This window comes from Tenrec ecaudatus, chromosome 16, assembly GCF_050624435.1.
Source record: "Tenrec ecaudatus isolate mTenEca1 chromosome 16, mTenEca1.hap1, whole genome shotgun sequence".
NCBI classification, from domain to species: Eukaryota; Metazoa; Chordata; class Mammalia; order Afrosoricida; family Tenrecidae; genus Tenrec; species Tenrec ecaudatus.
Genome location: NC_134545.1, coordinates 60,915,102 through 60,941,975, shown reverse-complemented (window position 1 = coordinate 60,941,975; position 26,874 = coordinate 60,915,102). Strand labels below are relative to the sequence as shown.

The following is a 26,874-nucleotide window of genomic DNA, read 5'->3' as shown; positions in this document are numbered from 1 at the left end:
ATCTAGCAAAAGAGCAGCAAATGGAAGAAGCACACCAGCCTGTGTGATCATGAGGTTTCGATGTGAAGAGGTATCAGGAGTTCATAAACAAGCAACCAAATCAATGTGAAGGGCCATGGATGTAGTGGAGACCCCAAACCCACCTATAAGATAATAGGCAGTTCCTCACAGAAGGCCTGCATGGAATGGATGAAAAATCCAGGGAGTGGAATGGCACTGATGAATCACAGAACTATGCTCTAATTCTTTAATGTTTCTTCCCTTTACTATTATGGTTTTTATGTGTTTCACCTCATGTTAGATTTCTGTATGTTCATTTTCATATTTAAGATCATTTGGGACATGAAAATCAAGACAGATACACCCTACAGAAAGAGTAACCGAAGGAATGGTTCCCTGAGGGCACGGGTACAAGAAGAGCTTGGGGGAGGTGGGTGCGGTGAATGGGGAGCTGATAGCACTGATGACTCTATAACCCCACTCAATGGGATTGAACAACAGAAGGTATGTTAATGGATAGTGGATGGTGTAAGATATGGATATATATATAAAATATGGATATCTATATCTATATATCTATATCTATATATAGATAGATATGGGGGAAGCAAGAGTTCCTGGGTGATAGGGAGGGTACAAAGGTGAGCTGATATCAAGAAGTTCAAGAAAGAAAATATTTTGAAACTGAGTGTGGAAGTAAATGTATAAAACTGCTTGATGTGATTGAACTGTGAAATGTTATGATATCTGTATGAGCTCCCAATAAAATGATTTTAAAAAAAACGAACATTTCAAGGTCTAAACAAAAATTTACAAAGACTTTGAAGAAAGAATTTTTTTGTGTGTTGTGTGTTTTGACAAGAAAAAGATGTCAATAAAGAAAAAGGAAATAAATATATGGTAGTAGAAGGCCACCATTCATTGAGTATATGCAAAGGAAGAGATTCTAACAAAAGCCTAACTACCATCAATTCCATAACCTTAAAATCGCAGTCATCTGCTTCTTACATTAGAGCATTTCACCCGTAGGTCCAAAGGAGTATGTTAGTTCCCTAATTCTGCTTCAGGTGAGTTGAGGTCAAGTTCAGTTCCTTTAGGGAGGTTTCCAAAATGAATTATTCTGGTGTTGTCTATGAAGAATGATGTGCATCTCTAAGGGACAGAAGCTGAAATCTCAGTGGTCTATACCACACAGCCTGGGTCATCAAGGGCTGGATAGAAACTAGGTCAAAACTGTCCAAGGAGAAACAAGTACTGGGTGTATTCTCCCCTTGGGGTCTAGATAAGTATTGCTAAGTGTTCTGTTTTGTGAATGAGTGTTACTGAACAGTTTGCCCTATCACCAATCCCCACTGTTCATTACATGGTGTTCAATCGCTGATGAGTTTAATCTCTACAAGTCAACAATTCATGAATTGCTGTTTGAAACCAGCCTATACTCATACAATTTCTTTTTCTCAGGTGTTTTAAATTCTATACTACTGACTAAATAAATGACACCAGAGTAGAATGTGTTTACGCATCAAAGAAATGTTCTATTTCATAAAATGACAATCATGTGTCTAACGTGAACCCAAAATTTATATAAGCCACAGACACACAAATGCATTTTGTATTCTTCCTTACTTCTAGTCCTAATCTAAGAATGATTAGTTTTTTTATAACGTGGCCCTACTTGATACTAACCCTCATGAAGAGATCGCTGAAGATGAGGGTGCTCTGGTGAAGTGTGATGAAGAAATCCGATGGCTCCCAGCTATCAGACAAAGTAGCCCCTAGGGCTCTAAAGGCTTTTGTTAAAATACCTCTAAGTGAGGCATCAACCAAGTCCACATAGAAGAAGAATACCAACCTGTGTGGTTCAAGGATTTTAAATAATAAAATCCAAATCTGAAGTAGAGAATTCTATCAGAGCTTAAATGTGAACACCCAGTTTGTGGAAGGATAAGGATGACAAATCCATTTGCAGTGCCCACACATGGATTAGTCTCCTGGGAATCTCCTTTGAACATAGTGCAGGGATGTGAATAACCTAGATATCCCTGAGAGAACAGTGTAAAGTCAGTTATGGCACATGTACCGTATATACTCGTGTATAAGCTGAGTTTTTTCAGCTCAAAAAATGTGCTGAAAAACTGGGGTTCGACTTATACACAGGTCAGCAGTACCCCAGGGAGGTGTAACATCTCGCTGCCTCCCCCCCCCCACCCACCCCCGCAAGGTAATGGGATGAGCGCCAGTTATCTCGCGGGTGATTGCCATTTCTCCTCTGTTCATTCAAAGCCCCGCTGACACTGCAGGGCTTTGAATGTTTGTTTACTCATATCTAACCAATCAGAGCTGTCCTATGATGTGGATGGCTCCAATTCACAGAATCACCCATAGTGATTCACTTACGCTGGCAGCTGAACCGGTAAGGATGTGTTGTCTGTGGCTGCGCTCTGTCTATCCCCTCTGGTCTTTGTGTTAATTCACATCCTGCATCCCCCGCCCACACGGACTCTGCCCCCTCCGCCTCCCGACTAACACGTTGGGGGGGGGGGAGGGGTATTACCATGAACGTTCTTTTTCAAAATCTTGTTTTTTTTATCCTATTAGAAATGGATACTCTTGAACCCAAACAAAACGCCGGTCATATGAGGCTGGTTTCAAAATGAAGGTTGTGTCAAGAGCTGAAGAAAGCAATAATAGTATTGCAAGTAGGGAATTCTGTGTTGACCAAAAGCAAGTGAGGGAGTGGCGGAAAATGAAGGCTGATTTGGAACAGATTTCAACAGCTAAAAAAGCTCGTCTTGGCTTACCGTCTTTTTATGGGGCTCTAGAGAGTGAATTGCATAAATAGGTTATGGAGCGTTGTCAAAATGGTTACTGCGTAAAAAGCATGGGAATCTGTATACGTGCTCTACAAATGGCTAAGGATGACAAATATATAGCACCAGGCATTGAAAAATTTGCTGCATCAGCAGGATGGTGTACCTGCTTTATGAATAGGTTTGGCCTACTATGTTTGAGACAAAGAACAAAGATTTCCCAGAAATTGCCACAAGACCTTGAAGGAAAAACTTTGTCATTCCCGGAATTTATTATAAAACAAAGAGGGATTTATAATTATTATCTGGAAGATATTGGGAATATGGATGAAACTGCCATGACTTTTTATCTTCCAAGCAACAGACCTGTGGTAAGTTTAGGAGAAAACCCCATTTTTCTCAAAACCACAGGAAATTAAAAAATACACTTTACAGTTTTTCTATCATGTTTGGCTAATGGAACTAAGCTGCAACCTGTCATTATTTTTAAAAGAAAGACCTTGCCCAAAAAGATCAATTTCCCACCAAGAATTACTGTGCGTGCACATGTTAAAGGGTCGAAGAATGGAGATGGAACAAATAAATGGCTGGAAGAAATTTGGAACCGACGACCAGGAGCAGCCTTAAAGAAAAAGTCATTGTTACTTGTTTGGGATATGTTCAGAACCCATCTATTGGATGACATAAAACAATTGGCAAAATCTAGTAGAGTTACTTTAGCTGTTATTCCAGGTGGGCTTACATTTATACTACAGCCTCTGGATGTATCTTTGAATAAGCCTTTTTAAAGACAGTGTGCGAAGGATGTGGCATGAATGGATGTCATCTGGTCAAGCCCGACTAACAAAAGGAGGAAATCTCATGAAGCCTGACATAGAGTTAATAGCAAAGTGGGTTCAAGATGCATGAGAAGACATTCCAGAGACATGGTGCGACGTGCCTTCCAGAAATGTAGTATTAGTAATGCTATGGATGGCAGTGAAGACTGCACTTTGTATGAAAATGACAGCAGTGATGGTGATGATGGTGATCTCAGTGAGGACAGTGGCTATGATGACCTCACACCAGCTGAAGCTCTGCATTGGAATACAAATTAAATCCAGTTTTGTAGGATTTTAACTCTTTACATTTTAGCTTGGTTGCTGATTGAGCTCAGGGAATAGTACTCTTAAGGTATCATTGTTGATATCTTCTTGTTTTTCTTGAACCTATTTTCCACTTACTGTGCTCATTTACTAATGTTAAATAACTTGTTGTCCTTTTATTTGTTTTTTATTTAAAATAAATATTTAAATACATTACCCCACTGGTGTCTCAATTTTTAGTAAGTTTATTTTCAATTGTTTTGATTATTGAAACTCACCGATAGCTTCTGCATTTTCCACCCTATGCTTATACTCGAGTCAATCAGTTTTTCTGGTTTCCCGGGTAATAATTAGGTACCTCGGCTTATACTCGGGTTGGCTTATATTTGAGTACATATGGTAGTCAGGTAAAAATGCAATATCATTTGGTCTCCCTTTTGAGCCACTTTACTGATGTTTTGGTTTTTAATATATTCTGTTTCTTTTTCAAGTGAGGCTTTTCCATTTTGGCTAATCTTTTTTATTTGTTTTGTTTTTTTCTTCCTGTTTGTACTTTGTATGATTTTGTGTACATGAAAGCCAGGACAGGTGACGCTACAGAGAGATTAATTACCTAGTGGCATGGCAGGGGAAGTTGGGGGGAAATGAAGCACTAGCAACAATGAGTACAGGAAGACAGTGCTCTGAAATTGGCTGTGGTGGGGAGAGCACAGCTCTTCTTCCTGTGACTGAATGTGCATTTGCGTGATATGTGAAGTATATTCCAACAAAACTATCTTTAAAAAGAAGACAAAGAAAATATGCTTCAAGCATGGATAGATTCTCAAGTAGAGTTAAGTCACAGAAAGAATATGGGACAGATTTTTAAAATAAATTATTTTGTTTAAAGAATGTACAGAGTGATCTCTAAATGTGTAAACGACGACTTCAAATGCCCATTACACATCCTGGCAATGGATCTGAAACTCAGACTCATTAGAATGTTGCAGGGTGACTGCTGTAGGGTAAAAAGATAAGCAAACTCTCTCTTCAACAGCCATGGAAAATGTGGGGAAGTTTTTTTAAAAAAAACAACCATTTAAGAGCTCTGGAATCAAGCAAAGGTAAACAACAAATTAAGTTACAGCTTTTCATGCAAAGTTAGCAAAACTTTCGGATGAACTAATGGGAGTCTGCTGCGTTCTTGCTCAAGGGTGACCCCGTAGCCCTCCTGTTTCCCAGCGGGTTAGCTGTACTGCAGAGGGCTCTGAAATAAACACCAGAGTCCCCTCATGGCCAGAAGGTGACGTGGAGTATGAAATCCCACACATAGCAGTGTCATTAGTCACAGTAGCAAACTTGGTTGGAACCAAACAGAAAAATCCACAGTACAACCTTGAGATTGGAATTCTAGATTTGAGGAAGGATGGACTAAGGTAAAATTTAACGGAGAGATCTGAAAGTAGAGAGTGAAAAAATAGTTAGATAATATCTTCTCCTCTATCTGGCTGGCTGAGAAACTGCGAGAATACGTGAGGGACCTGGTGGAAAAGAAAAGCTGACGTAGAAATGAACACTGTTCCCCAGTCACCACAGGCCCATTGGCAGAGGGTAGGAGCTTGTACACACTCCCGGGTGGGAATGCTCAAGGATGGCACAACTACCTGCGTCACTCACTGACTACTAAGTTATGTAGCTACAGAAAGATAAAATAAAAATAAGCACACAGGAAGACTGGGTTCAAGTATTGCAAACTCCCACTGATAATAAGTCAAAATTCTCTTTAGGAATTTTCCCTTTCACCTAAGTTGCCTGAGTTGGGCTTTAAATTATCCATAATATTCTCATGCAATTGTGATATTTTTCTGTAGGGTCGGTTGTTATGCCCCCTTTTTTCATACCTGAATTTGATAAGGTACGCCTTCTTTCTTTTCTTGTTCAGATTCATCACTCTTGTTTATTTTTAAAATAACACACCATGTGCTATCCTATTCTCCTTTTCATTAGTTTTCATTCTGAACTATTGTCCCCTTCTTGCTTTAGATACGATTTGCGTTTCTACCCGTTTACTTTCTTAGAGAATAAGATTAGATTTTCAGACTGGAAATGTTCCTTCTTTATTAACACGGGCATGCACAGTAGCAAATACTTTCCCTCTATGCACTTTCTTAACTGCATCACATACATTTGGTTATGTTATCATTTTATTTCATACAGTTCAAAAGATTTTCCAATTTTCTTGTCATTTCCCCCATGACCCATGGGGTACTTAGATATTAGTTCTTTGATTTTCACACTATGGGGACTTCCCAAATTACTTTCTATGGCTATCTATTTTAAATATGCTGTAACCTGAGAATGTAGTTTACATTATTTCAGTCCTTTAAATTTATGTAAACTTGTTTTATCACCTAGCATATGGCTGACGCTGGAGAATATCTTCCATGCTTGAAAAAAAATGTGTATTTTCTTGTTGTTCAGTTGAATGGTCCATTAACGCTCGGTAGGTCAATTTGGCTAATAGTGTCACTCAAATTTTCTATATCCTTACAGACTTTTTGTTTAGTTGTCAAATCAACTCTTGAGAGGGAGGCATTGAAATCTGCAGCTATAACTATTGACATACTTTGTCTTTTAATATTATCACCTTTTCTTACTATATTTTGGGTCTGTCTTTTTAAGGTGTATATAAAATTTATATGTATATATATCTTCCTGAAGCAGTAACAAGTTTTTCATCAGAAAATGTCTCTCTTTGTGACATTCCTTATTTATTGTGTCATAGAAATAGAGGCACTAAAGATATTTTATAGTTATTGTTTGTATGAGATATCTTTCTTTCAATTTTTTACACTGAACCTGTACCTATTTGCCACTTATCAACCATCCCATTACTATGCATTTATGACAAGTTTAAAAAAAAATTTCAGACCCCAGGCAATGTTGTAGCTGGGCCTGGGATACCCTTCTTGGGCTACCCAAGAGACTGAAAGTAGCCAGTGTTGAAAGATCTCCAACTGTTCATCCACAATATCACAATAGGGCAGTAATGGATGATGCTCTTAGGAAAGTAGAGGGAGACTAGCGGAGGGCCTGAAAACTCCAAGGAGGTCAGTGAAGGGAGATGAGAAGAGGAGGCTACAGATGGGGGGTACATAGGTCTATGAAACCAGGGAAGAAGAAGCAAATAAGCAGAGTCCTTGCCAGGGAGGGCAGCAGGAGGTGATATGTAGAGGATAAGCAGGCTCCCGTCTATGAAGTACAGTGGAAGGCAACAGGTAGAGAGTGGATGGATCCCCATCTAGAAGGGGTGCTAGGAAGTAGCAAGTGGCTGATAATACCCAACTACCACCAGGACTACCCCTAAGCCCTCCTGGAAGGCTCCATGGTGATGGAGCAGGCATGGTGGGGCAGGGAGCTCACATGCCTGGTGGCATGGCCCTCAAGTCTTGCCTAACACCAATGTCACATAACAACCTGGACTTTGGAATATTACGACATCAATAAGAGACAGTGAGTGTGTTTGTATATTTGCTTCTAAACTATCTCTCTTTTTAAATCATTTTATTGGGAGCTCATACAGCTCTTATCACAATACATGCATATATACATACATACACACATTGCATCAAACACATTTGTACATTTGTTGCCATCACCATTTTAAAAACATTTTCTTTCTACTTGAGCCCTTGGTATCAGTTCCTCATTTCCCCCCTCCCTCCCCCACCCTCTCTCCCTTATGAACCCTTGATAATTTATACATTATTTTTTCTTGCTTACACAACCCCTCCCAGAAGGGCCACAAGGAAAAGATGAGTCAGTCAGGGTACAGTATAGCACCGATGAAACATACATCTTTCCTCTAGTTCTTAATGCCCCCCACCCTCAACTTTCATTCTAATTTACAAATCTGGCTAGAGTAGATGATGTACACTGGTACAGATAAAAGCTGGAAACACAGGAATGCAGAAAAGATAAACCCCTCAGGACCGATAAAGAGAATAGTGATACTGAGAGGGGAAGGGGAAGGTGGGGGAGAAAGGGAGAACCAATCACAATGATCTACATTTAACCCCATCCCTGGGGGATGGACAACAGAATAGTAGATGAAGGGAGACATCGGTCAGTGTAAACTGTCTTTTAAGGACAGAATGTAATTCCATCCCCCCACGCCCACCCCCCGCAATTTGGACAGATTCTGGACTGGACAGGGATCAAACTACCAAATCTTAAGTGTAACAGTTGATTGCAAACCACCTATGCCACCTAGTCGCCTTGTAATCAACTCTACTCGTAGAATAAAATGTATCCATCACTGACTCAGGAGCGCTGGTCAGGGTGCAGTTACACGCTGGACTGCTGATTTCAAGGTGAGCACCCAGATTCATCCTCATTTGGAAGAAGCATTCTGGCTGTACTTATTCTACCCAGCTTTTGTTTGTTCTTCTCCATGATACTTTCAATGAAAGGCATAAGACAATGCAACTCTGTACATATTGTAATAGCTACAGCCTTACTGTAAACCAGGCCAATAGGTGAGAATGTGGAGAAAAAGACAATTTCTGATGTTGCTGGTAGGTACAGCCAAGGTGAGTGGAAAAAATGTTGTCTGGCTGTTTTAAACACTTAACCTTGTACTTAGTATAAAATCTAACCATTCTAATGCTAGATGTCTTGCCAAAAGTAATGAAAACATATTCAGAATATAGCTTGCTTGTGACTGCCCATAGAAACATCATACTTTATAGCAAAAGTGCAATGAAGAGTTTAAAAGCAAGAGAAATGTCAAACAATTACTGAATGGATAAACAAAATGTAGCACATGTGTTCCAATGGAATACTAATCAATCATTTTAAAGGATTCAACTACTGGTACACTCACCACCAAAACATTCCAGGTGAGAGGAGCCAGAGATAAACCCGATTCATAGATGACATTTCTAGAAAAGAAACAGCTACATAGATTGAAAACCTATCAGTGGTTGCTTACGGCTGGCTGGGGCAGGGATGATTGATTGCAAACAGCCACAGGGAATCTTTGGGGATGATGTGAATGTTCTAAACCTAAAATTTGGCGAGAGTTGTACAAATCTCTACATTTACTAAACAATATTGACGTGTAGAATTAAAATAGGTGAATGGTGTTTAATTCAGTAAACCTGTTTAAAAAAACCCTGCAGGGTCTCAGAAGTCTATGTACATTTGTATAAATTTGACCGATGAATTTTAATGTTAAAAAAGGAAGGAAATTGATTAGGGATAAAAAATGGATTTTCAATGTGACTCAGGATGTCAGAGGAAATGTAATTAATCACTGTGCTCTAGATATCATTGCAGGCTTTCTCCTAAATATAGAATATTTAGCCCAAAATATAGAATAAAATAAAACAGAAAGTAAATGTCATACTTAAAGGGAATACTAATGAAGAGATTCCCTCTACTATGAAACATATTTTACTTGTAAAATAAGTTTCTTCTTCATAACGGTTGTTTGGAGGCAAAGTGCCTGTGAAAAGGGTTGCGTGTTTCCTTGGGGAGAAGGAAGAGACTGTCTGCTCCTGGGTAGGTTTGTGGTCTCAGAAATCCTACATAAAGCGGTGGGAGGTGAACGAACTTGCTGTTGGTCTTTCGTTGATGAGACAAGTGGCTGACGTATAAATTCTTGAGGTATAGGAGGAGTCTGAGACAGGAAATAAAAACTAGGATGGTAAAATTTAGGAGAGAGAAAAAAATGTCTAGCTTCTTTGGGGGATCTTGATTTTGAAAAGTCTGGGAAGTGGAGACAAGCAGGAGTTAAGTAGAGATGGCAGAAGGTTCTCGACAATTACAGCTAGATTAAAGATAAAGTTATAATAAAAATGACTTCTGATGGAGACTAAGAACCCTGAAAGAACATTTTAGAAAACATAAACCTTTGCAGAGTCTATTTGGTTCCATTAAAATCCGTTTTCTCAGACCATGATACAAACTTTAATTATGAAGAAAAGGTTCCCCCCACCAATCATTGATTGTTTTCCCCATTCACCTATTTAACAATTAACAGGTACTGACCAACATCGATCTATAAATTGGCCCTAGTGTCACTTCTGGACAAGCCTAACAAATGAAGGGTTTGGGATCTATAGTGTGTTCAGAGTAGCTTCTCAGGCAATCTCCCTGTGGATGCCCCTTTCCACTACCATGTGTCCAGACATTTAGTGAGTATGTGTTTATTTTTATACAGTCATAGTTAATTACCATTATATTGTCCTTGTCAAAGTGTCTGTGGTTGTTATTTTTAAGGGCTCTGTCATGATTTCTTCACGTTTCTTGTAACTCCGATGCCTTATAAGTATTTTGAAAACACGTTATACAATGAAAACTGAAGAACAACATTTGCCATTGAGTCCATCCTGACTCATTGTGACCCTACATGACAGAGTAGAGCCTCCTCTTTGGGTTTCTAAGACCTCAAAGCTTGAGGGAGGCAGATCGACTGGAGGGCTCTAACCACTGACCTAACAGCAGCTGAATGCAGAACCTACCATGCCACCAGGATTTCTTACACAATGTAAAGCACTGACCCCAGGAAAGTCATGAAAACTGCAAGACTAGCTTCAACATTTTGAGGACAATGGGTCGATTTTGGATGGATTGATTTTATAAAGAAAGTCTGACCTTCATAAGCTGTGAGGAAAATTATTATAAATGAAACAGGAAATGATCTTAAAAGGTAAATCCATGGTTATAAATATACCTTGAGCTATAATTGGAAATATTAAGTTTACTCAGTAAGTTAGTATATTGTGCTCAGCTTTATGTTTCATTATTTGAAAAACCCAGCATAAAGTAAACTGTAGCATTAAAAGCCAGCCTCATTCCAATTTATTTTTATAGCATAGTGCAAAACAACCCAAGCTGAAAGTATATGCAGGCACTGAGACTTAATCCCTAATGGGAAGAAAGCAGTTCCATAAACAGATGTGATCATGGATTCTGAAATATTTGCTTGTGGCAAAAATAAAAACACCAACTCAATAAGTTTTAATTTATAGGCATCTATACCAGAAAGCCTTTGGGCAGTTTGAACAAACCTGACTAAAAATAAAATTTAGTAAAATAAAGCCTAATCTTCCCTATTCTCTATTAACACCAGGGAATATACATTTCCCAACTGGATAGTGCAGAGCTTTCTCTGTGTCTCCTCTAGGCCCTCTCTCGCAATTGGGGCTATAGCTACTTGACAAGAGACTCTTCAGATTGGATGTGTTCTAGACCACATCAAATGTGACAGGAGCTCAGGGTGCCCATTCCACCCTAGAATGTCTCCCTGTACCCGTGGTGTGACCTGTGGTCATGCGTACCTGAAGAGGTTTTTTTTGTTCTCGATGACTGAGAAATGTATGTGCCCGTTTTTTTTAACAGCAAAACAACAGATCAATCCACATCGCCTTTGAATTGATAGCAACACTTAGCAACACTACGGGGCGGAGTTTAAGAGGCGCACAGGGCTCCCCCACGCTGTATTCTTTCTGGAAGACAACTGCCGAGCTTCCTCCAGCAGAGGGGCCAGTGGGTTGGAGCACTCAATCGTTCCGTTAGCTGTGAACACTTAATCACTGCACCAACAATGCTTATCTGTTAAAACTTATATAATCTGGGCTGAGAAGTAGCCATATTCAAAACATATAAAGATGGATGAGATGTAAACGATTATATATCTGAGAAGCAGCAAATTCTATGAAGTCTCCTATTCTACCCTTGGGCATACACCATATTGAAAATCCTTATTCGTGCAGAATGTAAACAAGAGAAAGTAAAGAGTCGGGGATGGTGATCCTGATCTTGACCCAAAGGGCCACGCTGCAATGCTTACCTCACATTTTGTTCTTCCAGCGTCTCGCTGGTGAATTCCAGGATGTCAGCCGCTGTCCCCACAAACATGAGGAGCAGCTGGGAGAGCTGGTCCCGGGTGATCCCACCTCCAATGGGGAGCAGCCATCTCCCAATGATCAGCATTAGCAGGAATGTCTGATGGAGCCCCAGGGTCCAGACTTTCTCACACACTGTCGACAAGTTATTTACAAACACTTTGGCCTGTTGAGCAGAAAGGTCAGACGTTCAGAGTATGCATGCAGTGTCTCCTCAGACAGACGCCTCCCTCCCCATCACGCCCTGTCAACAGGTCACTCGTGGGGTGCAGCTTTCTCGGGAGTTCTCCTTTATTTACTAACAGAAGCAAATGCTTTTCAACCGGACACTCTGAAAATGCAAGGAGTGGAATCTTCAAGAGAAGGCTGCCTTAAAGCCGGTAAAAAATGGTACCCTTACATTTGCTACTAAGATTGTACAATGCCACAATGCTCCAATTTTATAATCAAATACCTAAATTGTGTTTAAATTTGTAGTCTTATCTGACTCTGCAGTGTGGTATAATGGATAGCAAAATTTTAAAGAAAACACATATTAAAGTCACAAAAGAATCATGAACTTTTCTTGATTGATTTCAAATCTGAATTTATTAATCTAGGAATACTTTCACCAAATCCAAAATCTTTTCTTTTTTTATTGCTTTAAAATGTAACTCTTATCTACTTAGGGGAGAAATTCCTCATTATTTTGAAGTATAAATCAATTTAAGAATGATACATTCATTATTTTATTCTGCATATTGAATTGTTCTCTTCACAAAGAGCTATGGTGAGTCTGTCAGGTAAGCTAACTGAGCTAACTGGAAGGTCAGCGGTTCAAACCCATCAGTGTCAGCTCCACAGGTAAAGATGAGTCTGCCTATTCCCATAAAGATTTACTGCCTCTGCTGCCCCTCTAGATGCCACTCGTAAGTTGGAATCGAGTCAATGGCAGTGGGTGTTTGGTTATTAAATCCCACAGAATCAACCCCTTATCTTCTTTTGAAAGCATGGCTTAGTGTTAGGGGCCTTGACCTTGAGTATCTCATTTCCATCATTTTCTAACAAGTCATGGTTCATTTGCTAACAGCAAGCATCTGCAGAACCCAAGGAAGTGATTCCAGTGTGGCCTAAATTCTTACCAATTATGGTAATATGTACACTTCAAAATATATAGGGAAGATGTCAGTCTTTTAACTATAGAATTCTTTCACAAATATGTCTCTGTGCATATATGGTCTGATATATGTGTTACAGCTTCTTAGTGCTTCAGGTTAAATATATTTACTAACCTAATTAGATGATTGTGCATTCCTTATATATGATATATATATGTATGTGTATATATGTATGTGTATATATATGTATGTGTGTGTGTGTGTGTGTGTGTGTATACATAAAAATGCCTTTGCCTCAACTCCAGCTCATGGTGACCCATATGCTTGAGAACAGAAATGGGTGCCCCTGGGCTTTGAGTGGGAGCTTTTTTTTGAAGTGATTGCTAGCCCCTTCTTCTGAGACACCAATCTATTGGCTAGCAGTCAGACACGTTAGCCATTTTCACCCACGACGGTGTCCTTGGCATATGCATAACACAGAGTAGGGAATATATATTCATAATACTATTCATGCTCGATGTTTAATGATATAAGAAATATAATTACTTTATGCACTAAATTAAGTAACTGGCAAATGTGTTTAGGAAAGAATGAAGTGACAGGTGCACTCCCGGCTAGAGTCGTAATCACTCGCATAGTGAGCAGAGCTCTTACCGTCTCAATGATATCACCGTTAATTACTTGACTTGACATCGAAGTGTGATTGACGTCTTCTCTTCTACTCGTATTCTGAGACATTTCTTCTGGTTGGCTATTGCAATACTAAGAATTGGGGATAGTAAAAGCAATATGGAAAACAACAACAGCATCAAGGTAAAATTTAAATGACTTCAAATAGTATGCATAAACATTTCCAAAAATATAAATACAGGCTTCAGATAGAAAATCTTGTTCTAATTGATAAGTGAAGAGAATGAAGTAAACATGACATATTTAGTATGGTCTATGAGTCACGGTGCAGAGCTGTGAGATTTACGGATTGCTAATTGGGGTACCTTTCTTAAACACAGATGCAACTGTAAATGAAATCAACCACAGCAAAACCTGCATAATCCCACTCAAAAGCATTCATCCTAAGACTCTCTTTCTTGGCCAGAAGCCCTTTTTTGTAAAATAACATTTTGCTTAAGTAAATAAGCCAATTACTCCACATCTTGCCTGATAGCACCATAACAACCAGGAAATGATCATGTTCATCTACCAAAATACATGTTTTTGTGTCAGTTTAGATGCCAATTTAGGCTGATGAAAATTTGACAATAGAACTGAAAGAAACGTTGTTTTCCCCCCTGCTTTTTTTTTCTTTCATTTTGCATGTGAATTTCTGCTATTGAACTCTGTATGATGTTTCTATAGCCAGATGCTGGGGATTGGAGGGAGAGATCAGGAAGGAAACAGTTTGTAGGAGAGGAAAGAAGGGCAACTGGAACATGTAACTGTAGTTAATCCATCGTTTATAAGTTGGACATATATGCATATAGGTATACGGAGATTTTTACAAACATCTGCAGTGCTAATATACTTTTCAAACACACACTTTCATAATCACACATTGTAAATTGGATTTTTTCATGTTAAAGCTGTAAGAACCACATTTTTCTTATTTGCCCTAGATACTTCCTCGATCATTCTGTGGGCTGTGTGAAGAAGAAGAAAAGGGAGTCTGTCAAGAAGCTATTTTTGTCGACTCTCTATCAAAACAACTAGTATTCTGGATAAAAGGGCAAGAATAAGTAAAAAAATGGTCAAGAACCATCTCTCTATGAGCCAAAATATGGCTGTTTGCATATATTTTTAATGTGTGCTTTCTAGATCCCCAAGGAAAAATAATGAAGATAAAAATTAAATCTGGGCACCAAGCAACAAATCCTCCTTGCAGAGCAATTTTATGACTATCTAAGAACTGCGATGGCCAATAGCAAGCCAATGTTGGTCACTTCACGTGTCTGCATGAAAGCAGATTACATATTTAAAGTGGTGACTTGAGATCTCTGTCAGTAAAAATGCCTAATATATCATTGTTTCGTTTAATTCATTCAGTTCAGGAGATCACTTGGAAGCAAACAATCTGTAGTCTAGGTTTGCTTGGTTCTTTTCCACTACTAATCTTTGAGGATCAACATCCAAGTCTCTCTCCACATGCTTTATTCTACTTGTTATAAATGGACAAAACTATTGAGTGGCAGCTGCAGTACCTGCTATTTGAAGGTTTGTGCCCCACAACCCAGCCGGGCTCAGAAGCTTTTACGGCAAGATTATTTGCACTCAGGTTTGGATAGATGGTTTCTCTTTATTTAATTGCACCATTTCATAAATAGTCAACGGACAGACAAAACGTTTGTTTCCACGCGTGCAGACCCCAGTCAGGTGCAGAGGGAAGGCACGGCTTTGATCATCTAGAAGCTTCTTGAAATAGATCAGGGCCCTTTGCCAATGCCAAATCATAGGTCAGAGCACTTAGGAATTAGAGTAAATGGAAACTGTGGAAGGAAACGGAATTCCTTTTTCCCATCTTGAAAAATTCAGACCATTTGATGCAAACTCCTCTAAAACACAGAACACATAACACATAATGGGCGGTGTGGTTTAATGGACTACGTGTTCAAGACCAAAATCCTAAGACCCGGTTCCCTGTTGATTAGCTGTGTGGCCTTAGAAAAATGACTTAACCTTTCTGAGCCTTAGGGTCCTCATCTATAAAACAGAAATGCATGCACCAGGCCTAACCCATGGAGTTGTGCTGACCACAAATGAGAAATGTATCTGAAAGCACTTTAAAAAATATAAGGAAAGAGGTATTATTGTTATTATTTAAATTCTCTACATTAATGGACGACAGGGATTGTTACACTTCCTTTTATCTGCCAATTTTAATATGAAATTACAATTTTTTTTTAATCTCTCTCTCACCTTTTCGTTTCTTCTCTCTTCCCAATTCCATTTCTGGGCATTCATTTGAATTCTCAGTGTCAATATAAGTCAAATCTATTACAACTAAAGGCCCAATTTCGTTTGTAGTATGAAAATTAGAGAGGTACTGCCTGGGGCTCAGAGCTCTCTTTTTAAGGAAAAAAAAAGAGAGCTTTTGGTTGCATGCTATTTGTTGTAATGGGATTTGACCTGTATATCAATTAGCTGTGTAACACATTTATATTATAAAGGCAATATGGGGAAATGAATTGTTGTTGTGGATGATAATCATGTCATGCAATTAGATGTTAAGCTCTGATTCTCACCAGAGCTTATTTCCATACCCTGAAAATAGTAAGTAGAATGAAAAATTCAAACTGTCCCCTTATTCCTTGTGGTACAGTGTTAAAGAAAAAAACCGTGATAACTTTAATTGACCAGTCTATTCTCAAATGACTTTCAAAAAATAGTTAATTCATGGACGATAAATATTTTCTTCACATCTACATGACTGGGGAATACTTGTGGAATTCTTAATTTTAAAAAAAGCCCTCCACAAAAGTAAATTGCTCTCTGTGTGCCTAAGATCAAGAGCAAGCATTTTCAAAATAAGGTTTTGCATATCTGCAAAAGAGATAGGAGGCTTGACCTTACTATATAAAATTCCCAATTGTAACAAAGAAATGGTCAGATTCCCACAGATCTTAGATAAAGCATTTGATCAGTGAGATTCCCCCAAATGTCATCACACTGCAGTTCTTTCATGTCAAGACATGAAGTCCAGCACCAAGTCTTGTGGACTTTTTACAAACTGGCTTGTCCATTAGGAACAATAAATGCATGACTCCCACTTAGGACCTGCTAAATAGACCTTCTCCTCGCCAGCAAGAGTAATGCTTGCAGCTCAGTGCTTTCAGGGGATGCCATGGGGTTGGCTTGTGTATTTTCAGGTCAGTCTGGTCTTAGACTGTACAGTCCATCTTCCCAGTGAATACTCCAATGGTTCTTATCCTCGAACCAGAGTTTCGGGTTCTAGAGAAACCCTGGAGCCCTCCTCCTACAAAATTAATCTCCCTTAATCTGGACAACCCATATTGTAACATAGTCTATTTAACATAGTCCTTTGAAGTCTGATTTTAATCATGTAAAAGAGTATAGATGATGGTTTTTTTCCTTTGTTGTTGTTGATAAAAATGTCACTTCACAAGATGTCAGATTAGTACACCCCTGCCCTTTATAACACAACATGGAAATGCAATGGAGCTAGAGCTGAAACCAAATGTTCACACCCCTGTATGAGCTCTAGCATATGTGTGTGGGGGGGGGGGCGGGGGGGAGACAAAGAAAACGCTCTCTTAACACAAGATGTTAGCCAGGCATGCAATCTTAAATCTTAAGGCAAATGTAGTCCTTTTATTACTGGTTTCGACTCCTTTTGCTGATGGCCTCTTTCGTATTCGTCCATTTCTTGATAATTCGCCGTCTTTGGAAAAGGCATGCCTGACACACATCTGTTAATGTGAAAGGAGCTTCTCCCTTTCCAAAAGGCAGTACCTGTGTCTCATGGTGCATTTCAAGAAGCCATAACGATGGGACGATGCTGATCAAATATAAAAAGATGGCTGGAGAAAACCTGTGAACGGGAGGAAGAAAGATGGTTCAGCTTTAAAAAAGGAAAGAAAAAAGAAATGAACATACCCTGGCCACATTGAGTCCAACCTTTCTGTCAAGTGTTTATTTCAGTGGGGGCGGGGGAGCGATATGTGATTCCTGCCATATGGATTATAGAGAAACAAAGTAACTGTAAAAGGCACTAGCAGCTGTCATTCTCACTGAATTTCTAATCCAATTAATAGATGTTAATTTTAATATGGTTTAATGGGACACTGCCAATTATTTCCAGGCACACACTGGGTATTTTGTATTTAATATGTGTTGCAAAAAGTCAAATACAGCGATGGTAAATCTTCTTGGATTTTTTTCAATGCTGCAATTCCAGGGAGATGGGCTAATTTTTCAGCATTAACCTGGAATGCTGTGAGCACAAATAATAACAGCCTGTGAGAGCTCAGAATCAGAGAATACGGAATAGAAATGAGTGTGAGCCACTGGCTGGGTGTGTCTTTGCTAAACCTGTAGACATTTTTGAAAATTAAAAATAAAACAAGTAACAATAGCCGAAAGGCTTGGTCTCTAATGAATTAATTTTTCCTCTATTCACTCTATGTGGTTCACAAATCAGAGGGTGGGGTTTTTTATGTCAGACACATTCAGGTTTGAACGCTACCTTTGCCATTGATCACACAAACACACACGCAATGGGGACGGCCACATTCATTTCAGGAGTGTTTAACGGTCTGTGTAAAGAAATATCTCATAGAGGTGACTATTTAATAACCAAGCAGCTGTTATTTACAGAGAGGAGCTCTGGTGGTATCGTGGTAACTCATTGTGCTGTGATCCGCAAGGTCAGCAGTTTGAAATCACCGTCCGGCTCGGCAGGAGAAAGACTGTAAAGAATTACTGTCTTGGAAACTCACGTGGTCAGTTCCTCCCTGTCCTAAATGAGTTGGCATCAACTCAAAGGCAGTGAGTGGGTGATTATTTATGATGTGGGGAGGAAATTATGCAATGAAAATGTAGCGTTCCATTTCTGAAATGGGATAATCATATGCTTTCTAAATATGTTCATCAAATTGCATTTTCTTTTAGATTGGACTTTTGCTTTCCAGAACATCTGAGTCAGATTGTAAGTCAGTATCATTTTATTAATATATTTTTAGTACATGCATCTGGTGTTTTAAAGCATCCTGAAAAGAAATGAGAGATGTTAATTGCTCAACAAAAAGAATTGTTGGAGATAACATTGCACCCAAACGGTGTCATCGTCACCCAGGAAAGAAACATTGAACAATCCAAAAGGAAAACTCAGAATGGCATTTTAAAAGCTTTCACTGATACCTTATTTCAACTTTGGGGGAGATAGAAAGGGGTGGTGGTGGTAAGGAAGACAGAGAGAGACCTTTTATTTAAAATGATATTTAATATACAAATTCCCTATGTTTAAGTTCCTGCAAATACCTATCTTAAACAAAAGAATCTGTTATTATTAAAATCTGACTGGGAAGATGCCTGGGCTGTGGAGAGTTATCAAAATCCCGTGTTGAACGTGTTCTTAAAAAGCAAAGGAACAATTCATTCTTTACGCTTACATATCAAAGGAAACATGAGGAGAGAATGTGTCCTCTGTGAAGTTGGGAAAGGAAGTGAATTCCAGGAAGAGAGTCAAACTATGGCCATGTTTATTTGGATCTGTCCACTGGTGCCTGAACTGCCATGAGGTTGATCCTCTGGAGGTTAGTCAGCCAAACTCTCCCCTGATAATTCTGTTACAAAAATAATCTGGGGCAGCCAAAGATAGAACACATAATTAGCTAAGCATCAAAGAGACATTTTAAATAAAGCAAAGCAAAATACCTAATAAATCTATGCAGAGATCTATTTCTATATTTGGGGGAAAATACTACCTGGTTGAGAATGTAGTCACGTCAAAATCCTCAAGATTCAAGATTTCCTCTGTTGTCTACTATAGAAAATCCAAACTTTACAACCTAATAACCCAACCTCCAATATCTATGTTTATCTCTGTTTTCCCTTTCACTTCCCTTAATGCAGCCTATATTTTAGTAAAATTTAACAACTTATGAGTCCAAAAGTGAATTATGTACCAAAAAATGTTATGTCAGGAAAAGAAAACAACCAAGCCCTCGTTTTATTCTCTTAGTGTAATGTGACATTCGAATGGGGAGAGTGGGAGGGAATCATATGGAGGGTCCAAGAAATAATCATATTCAACTCAGTCCACAGCTTTCTACTCACATATCCCACCCTCTTAAACTAATGCCTAAGAGGATTTGCTGGAATTTCAAGAAACTGCCGAGTACTGTAACAGTGAAGCACATGGTATCCCAACACGATAAACAATAAATCAGAAGCAGAGGTTTCCTTCACTCCTTCCTGCCTATATTTGCAGTAACCAGCTGTTGTACTTGAGCAAGAGAAAAATCTTAAGGCTAATAAAAAAAGTTCATGAAACAGGAAATTATTGAAATGTGTTTAGAAATCTTTTATTTTACAATATGAGTGAGACATTTCGGAAACACATAGCACACGTTCTGCCTTGCTAACTGTGTTGTTATTATTGTTAGGTGTCCTTGAGTCTGTTCCAAGTCACAGCCACTCTCTGCATGACAGAATGGAAAATGAAATCATGCTTGGTAAAATAGAGGGGCAGCCGAGAAGAGGAAGGCGCTCAAGGAGATAGCCTGTTGCCGGGAGGGACCAGCCCCTGCGGAAGGACTCCTGCTTAGGAACGCAGAGGGGCAGCAAACAAGATGAAGGTCCTCCCCAACATGGATCGACACCATGGCTGCAACAATGGGCTCTGCCCTAAGAACCAGTGTGAGAGAGGTGTGGGACCGGACAGGGTTTTGTTCCCTTGAACATAGTGGCACTACGAGTTGGAACTGATTCGATGGCACCCTACAACAATGGCATGTTAAAAGCATGCACACAACAATGGCATGTTAAAAGCATGTGCACAACAATGGCATGTTAAGAGTATGTGCACAAGTGTTACAGCTCTTTTAGAATTTGTCTAGCAGGTTTTCTGGTTTTCCCGGAACACCCCCACACACCAGTAAAACAGTTATTTAACAATAAAAAAAGTTTGTGCACAAAAATGGCATGTTAAAAGTATGTGCAATGAAGTCTTGCAGTCCTTGCTTTTAAGGAGCCTTCTGGCCGTACTTCTTCCAGGCAGAGTGTTTATTCTTCTGGCAATCTATGGCACTTCCAATATTCTGCACCACTGCTGTGACTCAGATGCATCGCTCTTCTCTGTTCCTCCTTACACATTGCTGAGCTTTCACATGCATATGAGACACTTGAAAATGCCGAGGTCGAGCCTTCCAAATGACGCTTTTGCTCTTCAACACATCAAAGAGCGGTTGTGTGGGAGCTTTGTCCTAAGTGGTATGTTATCTGAATTTTTTTTGTCATCATTTTATTGGGGGCTTGCACAATTCTTATCATAATCCATACATATATCAATTGTGTCAAGCACATTTGTACATCTGTTGCCATCATCATTCTCAAAACATTTTTTTTCTACTTGAGCCCTTGGTGTCAGCTCCTCATTTTTCCCCACCCCCTCCCGCATGAACCCTTCATAATTTATCAATTATTTTTCTGTCATATCTTACACCATCCAACGTCTCCTTTTACCCACTTTTCTGTTGTCCATTCCCCAGGGAGAAGGTTATATGTAGATCCCTGTAATCAGTTTTCCCTTTCTACCCCATCTTCCCTCTACCTTCCAGGTATCGCCACTCTCACCACTGGTCCTGAAGGGGTCATCTGTCCTGGATTCCTTGTGTTTCCAGTTGCTCTCTGTACCAGTGTACATCCTCTGGTCTAGCCAATTTGATAGTGGGGGTAGGAAGCATTTAAGAACTAGAGGAAAGTTGTATGTTTCGTTGTTGCTACACTGCACCTTGACTGGCTCATCTCCTCCCCACAACCCTTCTGTAAGGGAGTGTCCAGTTGACTACAGATGGGCTTTGGGTCTCCACTCTGCACTCACCCTCATTTACAATGATATGATTTTTTGTTCTTTGATGCTTCATACCTTTTCCTTTCTACACCTGTGGTCACACAGGCTGGTGTGCCTCTTCCACGTGGACTCTGTTGCTTCTGAGCTAGATGGTGGTTTATCTTCAAGCCTTTAAGACCCCAGACACTATATCTTTTGATAGCCATGCACCATCAGCTTTCTTCACCACATTTGCTTATGCACACATTTGTCTTCAGTGATCATATCGGGAAGGTGGGCACTCACTGATACGATTTTTTGTTCTTTGATGCCTGATACGTGGTCCCTTCTACACCTCGTGGTCACATAGGCTGGTATGCTTCGTCCATGGTGGGGAAATAGATCTAAGTGCATATATTTATAGGTTCAGTATTAAGGCAGCAGATGGACATTGGACCTCCACTCGAGTACTTCCTCAATGCAAGAACACTGTTCCATTAAATTGACATTCCATGACGCACATTTTCCCAACATAATCGCTGAAGACAAATGTTTGCAGAAGCAAATGTGGTAAAGAAAGCTGATGATGCCCAGCTATCAAAAGATATAGCATCTGGGGTCTTAAAGACTTGAAGGTAAACAAGTGGCCATCTAGCTCAGAAGCAAGAAAACCCATGGAAGAACACCAGTCTGTGTTACTTGAATTTTTGACTATTGCTTGCATAAGCATTGATTGGGGATCCAAGTAAAATGAAATTCTTGACAACTTCAATCTTATCTCTATTTATCATGATGTTGGTTATTGGTCCAATTGTGGAGGGGGGCTCCCCCTTGTTTGTGTTTACATTTAGTGGTCATCCATCTCAAAGGTCTTTGATTCCATCAGCAGATGCTTCAGGTTCGTGCTTTCAGCAAGAAAAGCCATGTTATCTGCAGATGGCATGTGGTGAAAAACCATTTCCAATCCTGATACCAGGTTCTTCATAGAATTCAGCTGCTTAGGCGATGTGCTCAGCATACAGACAGAAAGGATACAACTCCGGCACCCGCCTTTCTTGATGTTGAATCATTCAGTATTCCCCTGTTTGCTGGAGACATTGCTTCTTGATCAACACACAGTTCCCTTAATGAGCACCATGAAGTGTTTCTAACCATGACTCATTGCTAAAACACTGCACTCAATTTGATTTGGTTTTAATTCTGAGAAGGGTTTTAAAAAGGTCTTAAGAAAATGTCCCCTAAAATTATGATCGCCTGTATTGAAATGGGCCTTCTTCCCATCGATAGCCCTTTCTTCAGGGGCACAACAGGAAATAATCTTTTTGTTGGTGCTGCTCATGTTTGAAATGAATCTGTGGTTTGCTAAAGAATCCAAGTCCACTTCAGTTGTACTTTTCATCTCTTTCAGGCCACTCAGACCAATGTGTAGGTCCAGGGCTAAAGCAATCTGGGAGGCTTTTAAGTCTGTGAGTCTTTACCTTTAACGTGGTTGCTTTTATCTTAACGTCATTCATTGATATCGGTTTTTAAAGAAAAGCATATTCTGTGCAGGTTCACAGTCCACCTCATCAATCGGTACTAATCTCTCAGGCATGCCCCCTTCTCTTCTTTTCCCCTCCTCCCGCCTTTCCTCCCTCCCTCCATAACGGTGGTTCTCAACCCTCCTAATGCTGAGACCCTTTAATACAGTTCCTCATGTTGTGGTGATGCCCCCCCAACCATTAAATTATCTTTGTTGATACTTCATCACTGTCATCTTGCTACCCTTATGAATCAGGCGACCCCTGTGAAAGGGTCATTCGACCCTCAAAGGGGTCATGACCCACGGGTTGAAAACCGCTGCACCAGAATTTCCTGTCCCTCCATTCACCCTGACTCCATCGCTGGCTGCCTCTTTTTCTGTGTTTCCCTATAATAATGGTGTGGTTAAATATGCATCTTTACAAGGTTGACTCACTTAGGTAAACATCATGTTTTGTCCATGTCTTCAGGATTGTCGTTGATTTTTATTAATGCATAATGTTCCATTGTATGAAGGTACCAGATATTTTTTATCCATTCCTCTAAAATCAGAGGTTTTTATTGTTTCTTTCTTTTTTCTTTAAAGTATGTATCTAGTGGAGGGACTGCAGGATCATTTGTTTAAGGAAACACCATACTGATTTCCTTAGTGGCTGTACAATGCCACAGTCCCACCAGCACTGTCTGAACACTTCAATCTCTCAACATCCTCTCCAACATTTGTCATTTTGTTTTTCTGAATTTTGCTAAGTGTGTCGGTATGAGGTAATAGCTCCTTGTTGTTTTAATGTGTATTTCTCTTATTGTTAATGAACCAACCTTTATTCATCTGGTTGTTGGCCACCCAGATATCTTCTTTAGTAAATTACCTATTTGTGTTGTATGTCTATTTTTCATTGGGTTATTTATATTTTTATTAAGGTGTTGTAGTTTTCTATAGATTTTTGAAATTAGCCTTTTATCTGATGTATCACTGCTAAGTATTTTTTTCCCAAATCTGTTGGTTTTCTTTGAACTCTTTTGGTGAAGCCTTTTGATGTGTATATATGTCATATGTTTAGAAGGTCCCAGTCCTTTATTTTTGGTTTCTATAATATGAATGTTGTCATTATGTTTGGCTATGTACTTATGAATTTTATTAGGGTCCATACATTTGTCACTACTCTTTCATTGATGGTATTTATGGTTCTGCGATTTCTATTTAGGCCCTGACCCATCAACAGACATTAATCTTAACATTCTCTGATGACCCAACAGACTCTCTAATGCTTTCTGGCGCAAGCCCATTGTGGTTGAGGAAGTCTGACTCAGCCACTCTGACTCCTGCAGGACGGGCAGGACGGCTCCATCACAGTGTTGAGGCTGTGATGTTTCCGGGAGCAGCTGCCACGTCTTTCTCTCATGGAGCAGATGGTGTGCTCGAATTGCCAATCTTTACATTAGTCACTGTGATCAATATAATTTCTGAAAACAGATCTTGGTCTTATGTATCATTGCACCCCTTTCCTCTTCCTTTATCTTTCCTTCTCCCCAATCACAGTCTTCTAAGCCTCCAAATAACGCTTAATAAATCAATGCTTAAACATTCGAAAGCCTATATGTATGAAAAAAGGATTCATTTATGAAAAAAATAAACTAGTGGATTGCTGACGGCTACCAACATTTACAAGGATCTTTTATTCTCATCTCGGGTCTGATAGCAAATATAAGGAGTCCTGTTCACAGTGACCAAGAGCTCGACTATTAACTGTCAGCCACATGCAGGAGGACGACGCGATGGTCTGCTTCCCGGAAGACTCTCAGACCAAACAACCTCACTGCCACAGGGTCAATTCTGATTCACCGTGACCCCACAGGGCCGAGCATAACCACATCTGTGAGTTCCTGACATTTTCGCATCTTTTTCCCCCCAAATCATTTTACTGGGGCCTCCTACAATTCTTATCGCAATCCGTACATGCATTCATTTTGTCAAGCACATTTGTACATTTGTTGCCATCATCCTTCTCAAAACATTTTCTTTCTGCTTGAGCCCATGGTATCAGCTCCTCATTTTTCCCCCTGCATAAAGATTATAGTGCTGAGAGCCGTCAGAGGTAGCTCTTATTCTTTGGTAGAGAATCATTGTAAGTTGTAACAGACTGAACAGGAATGGGCGTCACTGTGTTGCTGTTGTTTAATGGCCAACGTACGCCTGGAGTTGTGATCTCTGAGGAGTTATCAAAGTTCAGTAGGGTACAGCGAAAACATTGCACTTAAAAGACAAGTAAATCTACATTGGAATCCTGTACTTTCCATCTTTGGAAATGAATTACTGTAGATACTGAGGAAATGCCCATCCCCCTGCTCCTGCTCACCCCCACACCCCACCGCCCCGCCTTGCCTAGGCTAACCCCTGCAAACTTGCTCATGGTTACCCTGGTAGTGTAGTGGTTATGCTTTGGACTGCAATTCACATGGTCCACCAGCAGCTCCACAGAAGACCTGTAAACAATTACAGACCAGAAACCCACCGGGGGTCGCTATGAGTCAGTATTGACTCGATGGCAGTGAGTCTGGTTTAGTTTGAGAGTCTTCAAAGACTGTTTCTTCAAATGATGCATAATCAATTGTGTTTTACACCATGATTCCCAAAATGAAGTCCATTTGTTTAGGGTGGTGGCAATGGTTTCCAATGAGTCAAATCCAACTCATGGTAACCTGTGTGTGCAGAGTAGAGCTGTGACCCATAGGATTGTCAAGGACAAAATGAGGTCTGTCTTCCAAAGTGCTTCCGGTTGGGTCCCATCCGACCACTTTACCTTTAGTGCTTACCCATCCTCACCACACAAAGAAAGACCCAAATCCACGGTCATCTACTTGATTCTGACTCACGGTGGCGTTTCAGAGGCTGCCGCTCTTAACAGGTGCAGACAGCCTGACCAGACTCTCCAAGGAGCTGGTGGATTAGAACTGGTGACTTTTTGATTAGCAGTCCAACACTCAAATGACTGCGCTACAAGAATCTGCGCATCTGCAGAAGCGACCATTTCTAATGTTGCATTGGATGCGGACGCAATTGCCGCCATCCAGTGGCTAAATGAAAAGGGCATTTCCCCATCACTCCCTACAAGGTGATATGCAGTCGGGATGCTGGCAGTTCCTGGACTCCTCTTGTTGTTCTTCATCACGGTGCTCCTGTAAGAATATCTTGCTTTGCATTCTGAAAAAGAGCTAAGTGTCTTTCTAACTCTGACCTACGCCCTAAAAATACCTCTCTAACTTCTCATCGTTCTTGTCAGCTGGATGGAACTCTCCCAGAAGAACTCCCCCTCCCCCTCCAGTCTAATTAGCCCCTCCTGTTCTGCTGTCCAGTAGCGTTTTCCCCTTTACTTCATAGATCTTCAAACGTAGTAACAATATATTTGTATGTGTGTGGAGTTGCAGTATCTGCCCATCTGCGGGAGAAAGGTAGGGAAGTCTGCTTCCATGAAGATTACAGCCTCGGGGACCTGTGAGGACTTCCTCCTCTGTCCTACTCGCAGGTTGCTGTCAGTCAGCATCAACTTGTTGGTCACAGGTGTGGGGCTTGGTGTTTTTCTCATATTTTGTGCAGTCCTTTATAAATGATGGTGCCCCCCACCCCTAATTCCAAGCAATGCAATCTTTAGAATGGCATCTGTCTGCTGTACCACGTGAAGTTCTTTCTATACAAGGTGCCTGCCGGGTATATACAGTGGGCTCCCCACAAACATGCAGAGATCACAGCAATCCTGATTGATTTACAGTCTCTGCTTTCTTAAATATCTGTGGCTAACTTGACAAGAAATATTTTCTTAAAATACCATTATAAATTAATCCTTATTAGAATTTTTTGCCCAGAGAAATTTATTCTGTTCTGACATGAATTTAATAGTGTCCTACTATGAAAGAACTTCATGTGACACCTGAGCTGGTACTTATTGTGAAGGTGTATGTCAGCAGTTG

The 26,874-nt window shown here is 40.0% G+C and overlaps 1 protein-coding gene and 1 non-coding gene across 2 annotated transcripts in view; one reads left to right on the top strand and one right to left on the bottom strand.

Moving 5' to 3' along the window:
* The window catches only part of TMEM26 (transmembrane protein 26), a 55,329-nt gene that overhangs the window by 14,751 nt on the left and 13,704 nt on the right, over positions 1-26,874 (bottom strand). Inside the window, exons 2-4 of the mRNA XM_075534468.1 lie at positions 17,349-17,427; positions 13,539-13,646; positions 11,733-11,953 (exon numbers count right to left, since the gene is read on the bottom strand). Of these exons, the coding sequence (XP_075390583.1) occupies positions 11,733-11,953; positions 13,539-13,646; positions 17,349-17,427 (408 nt within the window). The remainder of the gene's footprint in view (positions 1-11,732; positions 11,954-13,538; positions 13,647-17,348; positions 17,428-26,874) is intronic.
* On the top strand, positions 20,425-20,485 carry LOC142430037 (U7 small nuclear RNA). The gene has a single exon (XR_012780526.1). It is a non-coding gene; the product is annotated as a U7 small nuclear RNA (small nuclear RNA).